General features: G+C 50.4%; 1 protein-coding gene across 1 annotated transcript; it reads right to left on the bottom strand.

Moving 5' to 3' along the window:
• Positions 1-253: 253 nt before the first annotated feature.
• Positions 254-591, bottom strand: LOC101548551 (40S ribosomal protein S27-like). Its single transcript, XM_012931563.2, has one exon. It carries the CDS (start codon positions 574-576, stop codon positions 322-324), a length of 255 nt encoding a protein of 84 aa, XP_012787017.2. The 5' UTR covers positions 577-591; the 3' UTR covers positions 254-321.
• Between the last annotated feature and the right edge of the window lie 3653 nt (positions 592-4244).

The following is a 4244-nucleotide window of genomic DNA, read 5'->3' as shown; positions in this document are numbered from 1 at the left end:
CCCCTTCCCTTTGCCGTGCTTTTGTGTCAGGGTCGGGGTGCATGACTGGTGTTTCTCACATAGGGCTTTGGTTTTGGAGACGACGCTAGGAAACGCATCATCTGGGAGCTGCGTGCGGAGAGTCTTGCTTCCCTGCAGTGGGGGAGGACGGGGTTTGTGGGGCTCTGGGGTGTTTCCCTGCTGGGGTGGGGGTGGAGGGAAGGGCTCATGGGCTTGTCTTTTATTTACATGGCACTACTTTTATGTTTTTTTTTTTTTTTTTTTTTTTATCCAAAATGTGTTTATTGGGATGGTTTCCCGTTCATCTGATTCAGGGAGCTTTTAGTGCTGCTTCCGTCTGAAGGAGCATCCTTCTGTAAGCCTTGCCTTCCCGCCCGTGGGCTGGCAGAGGACCGTGGAGCAGCCGACACACAGAACCACGGTCTGTGCATGGCTGAAGATGGTGGTGATCTTATAGCATCCCGGGCACTTGACATCCATGAAGTAGGAGTTGGGGCTCTGCACCAGACGCTTCTTCTTGTGCTTCCGCTTCTCCTCCTCCGGCGAGGGGTGAAGGAGGTCCTTGGCGAGAGGCATGTTCTCGTGGGGAGGCCGTCACCGCTGGAAAGTTACGTTTGTTTTTGTTTTGGTGCCACACTGGCGATGTTCAGGGGTTACTCCCAGCTCTGCACTCAGGAATCACTCCTGGCAGTGCTCGGGGGATGATATGGGATGCGGGGATTGAACCTGGGTCAGCTTCGTGCAAGGCAATTGCCCTCCCCACTGTCCTCTGGCTCAGACCCTGTACTCTTTTGTCAGCCGGTGTCCAGGGCCGAGTCCTCCGTGTCCAGGCGAAGGCCCCCAGCCCTGATGTGATCTGCCCAGCTAGCGGGAGTCTTTCGTGTTGAGCGTCTCTACATCTCCTGTGGAGAGTGGCAAGATCGCCTGGCGCCCAGGGTGGGTGGCACCTAACTGCTGTTTGCAGATGGTTGGCCTTGGTTCCCACCCAGTCCCTCTGCTGTGCCGTGTCCAGTTTCCTGCACCACCCAGTGCTCTGTGCCAGGAGCAGGCCAAGCCCAGTCTCCCAGGGTAGCCCCCTAGAGGCTGGCACTAGGCGGGGAGCACACTCTCTTTTCTTTTTTTTTCAAACCAATTTTGTTTGTGGGGGGAGTCACCCCAGCAGTGTTCAGGGCTGTTTCTTGCTCAGGAGACCATGAGTTGGGAATCGAGCCTGGGTCTCCTGCCCTCAAAGCCTGTGCTCCAATCCTTGAACTCTTGCTGGCTTTTGCTTATATTCCTTAAAAATGCACAAAATGGGGCAGAGGCACAGGAAGGCAGGTAGCAGCTAGGATACTTGCTTGCCTCGAATGCGGCAGACCCAAGTTTGATCCCTGGCAACCTGTTTTATACCTCTAAGCACAGCCAGGAGTAATTCCTAAGTGCAGAAGCAGAGCCAGGAGTAACCCTTGAGCATCTCTGGGTGTGGTCCAAAATTTAAAAAAAATAAAATAAAGAGGTGCAGAAAGGGGTTGCAGCTGCAGGGGCCTGGCTTCACGGCCAATCAGCCGTCACAGGACTCGCCACTGAGTCACTGTCATTATCGGCACTTTTCTGGGGAGAGGCCTTCCCAGGCAAGCCAGGGCAGTGAGTCAGCTCTGAGGAGCCCTCCCTCAGTCCCCGCCCTCAGCCTGCTTCCCAGGCTTGAGCTCCCAGCAGCTGGCTGAGGCAGCCAGGGAATTGAGGATTCGGGCTGGGCGGGCTTCCATGGCCTGGTTTTGGACAAGTCAGATCTGATCAGCTTGAAATTCTTGGAGCCCTGCAGGGTGCAGCCCAGGACCTCTGTGTCCTCAAGAGATTTTTCATGCAAAAAAAAAAAAAATGTAAACAAAGGTTCTTATCTGCAACCTTGGGGGCAGGTGTGTGTTTGGAATTCAGAATTCAGGGAGTGAAGACAGGTTGTGTGTGTGTGTGTGTGTGTGTGTGTGTGTGTGTGTGTGTGTGTGTGTGTGTCTTATGGCATACCCACAGACATGATCTGTGCTAAAACAGCTCATGTAAAGACCTAGCAATAGTATATGCCAGGCACATGCCATACTCCGGTTCTGTTCCTGGGACCACATGGTCCCCTGAACAGCACTGAGTGCAGCACCCCCAGGGTATCTTGGGTACCTCCGGGCCCATGGTACCAGTGGCCCATTGCCCAGTTGGTTGAGTGTACAAAGTGCCCTTTGTATGGGTGGTGTATCCTGAGCACTGCATGCGAGGGTCCTTGTCCTTCCAAAATAAAACAAAAACCAAGTTAGTGTTTCTGCAGGGAGCTGGATACAGAAAGTCAAGATGGAATATAAGTTGGTGCGATTTTATTTAGACTTTGATACTAAATGTGTTTTGTCAATTTTTTTCTCTTCATTCTGCTTTATTTCCCCACTCCTGCCCCACTCAATTCTCACCTCACCTCCAACAAGATTCTGCTTCTTCTTTTTTTTTTTTTTTTTTTTTTGCTTTTTGGGTCACACCCAGCAATGCACAGGGGTCACTTCTGGCTTTGTACTCAGGAATTACTCCTGGCGGTGCTCAGGGGACCATATGGGATGCTGGGATTCGAACCCGGGTTGGCCGCGTGCAAGGCAAATGCCCTACCCGCTATGCTATCGCTCCAGCCCCTTCTTTTTTTATTTTTAAATCAACTGTTTGGGCTTAGTTTGGGTTTGGGTTTTAAATCAACTGTTTGGGTTTGGGGCCCCACCTGGAAGACATGCATTGCGGGGAATTGAACGTAGGCTTCCTGCGTGCATCTGCTCAGCCTGAATGCATGAGCGAAATTTCCCACCCTTTTTTGGGGGGCCTTTTATCAATTTTTAAACTTCATAATTATGGATAAGGGAGTGTGAACTTGTGTCTCTTTCTCTCTCTCTCTCTTTTTTTTTTTCTTTAATGGTATTTTAGGGCCTGGAGAGATAGTCTGAGGGTTAAGGCACTTACCTTGCATGCAACCAACCTTGCTTCCAATTTCTGGCATTGCATTTGATCTTCAGAGCACCAAGCACATCCACCAGATGTGCCCCATCACCCCACCCTACCCCCAATAGATGACCTTAGGCCATGGAAATGGGTCTATTTGATTTGACGCCTGGCACCCTATGGCCCCTCAAGAATCACTGGATGTGATACTCCCCACAAAATTATTGGTAGCATTCTGCTCACTCTGGGTTGATCCTAGGAAGTACTTTATAAAATATTTCATCTGCATAGACTTTCACCATATTAAAAAAAAAAAAGAGGGAAAAAAATAAAAGAATTTCCCTATACTCATGCCTCATTTCCTTTCTTTCTTTATTTCTTTCTTTTTTGCTTTTTGGGTCACACCCAGCAATGCACAGGAGTCACTCCTGGCTCATGCACTCAGGAATCACTCCTGGTGGTGCTCGGGGGACCATATGGGATGCTGGGATTTGAACCTGGGTCGGCCGCGTGCAAGGCAAAAGCCCTACCAGCCGTGCTATCACACCAGCCCCTCATTTCTTTTCTTCTGCCCAATGCATTAATACAACCAACAGTAACATTGAACATTGATTGAGCGCATGGCCCAGCATATCTGAGGATAAATTCCTATCAGTAAATTGCTAGTCAGTGACTAAGAATGATAATTAACATTTGCATGGGACTTATGGAGAGCTGGCTACTGCTCTAAGTTCCTTTACAGTGGTGAACATATTTGAATCCTTACAATCACCTCCAGGGGTAGAAGTATCCTCCTCCCTTTTCACGAAGAGAAAAAAGGAGGCACGAAGATGGCTCTCACAGATGCGGATCAGACCCAGGTGTTCTGGCCCGGGCTCCTGCTCTGAACCATGACATTCCACAGTCTTTGAAGACCGTGGGAATCCATAAGTTACAGGTCGATTGCCCCATCGCCCTCCAAACACAGTTCCCATTCCCGCCGCGTGAGTGTGCTTGCTCCCCCGCCGACGCGGAATCAAACCTTTTGATCTTTGCCAAATCTGATAGGTTCAAATGGCATCTCCGTGTCGTCTTGACTTGAATTTCATTGCCCCGTGAGTCAGGTTGGAGCGTCTTTTCATCCCTGGGCCCTTTGCAGCTCCTAATCTTTTGCTCTTTTTCCTTGCTGGTGACATCTGGGTCTTGGCGAGATGACTCCGCAGTGATTCAAGTCACTCAGTTCTTTGCCCGGGGAAATCACCGCTCTTGGGCTTGGGCTTGTGGGAGACTTAGAGGCCAAGTGATGGGAGAATGGGAGGGGAAGC

The sequence above is a fragment of the Sorex araneus genome, chromosome 2, assembly GCF_027595985.1.
Source record: "Sorex araneus isolate mSorAra2 chromosome 2, mSorAra2.pri, whole genome shotgun sequence".
Classification (NCBI taxonomy): domain Eukaryota; kingdom Metazoa; phylum Chordata; class Mammalia; order Eulipotyphla; family Soricidae; genus Sorex; species Sorex araneus.
Note: the sequence above shows the minus strand (reverse complement) of the source record. Positions and strands in the feature narration are given on the sequence as shown.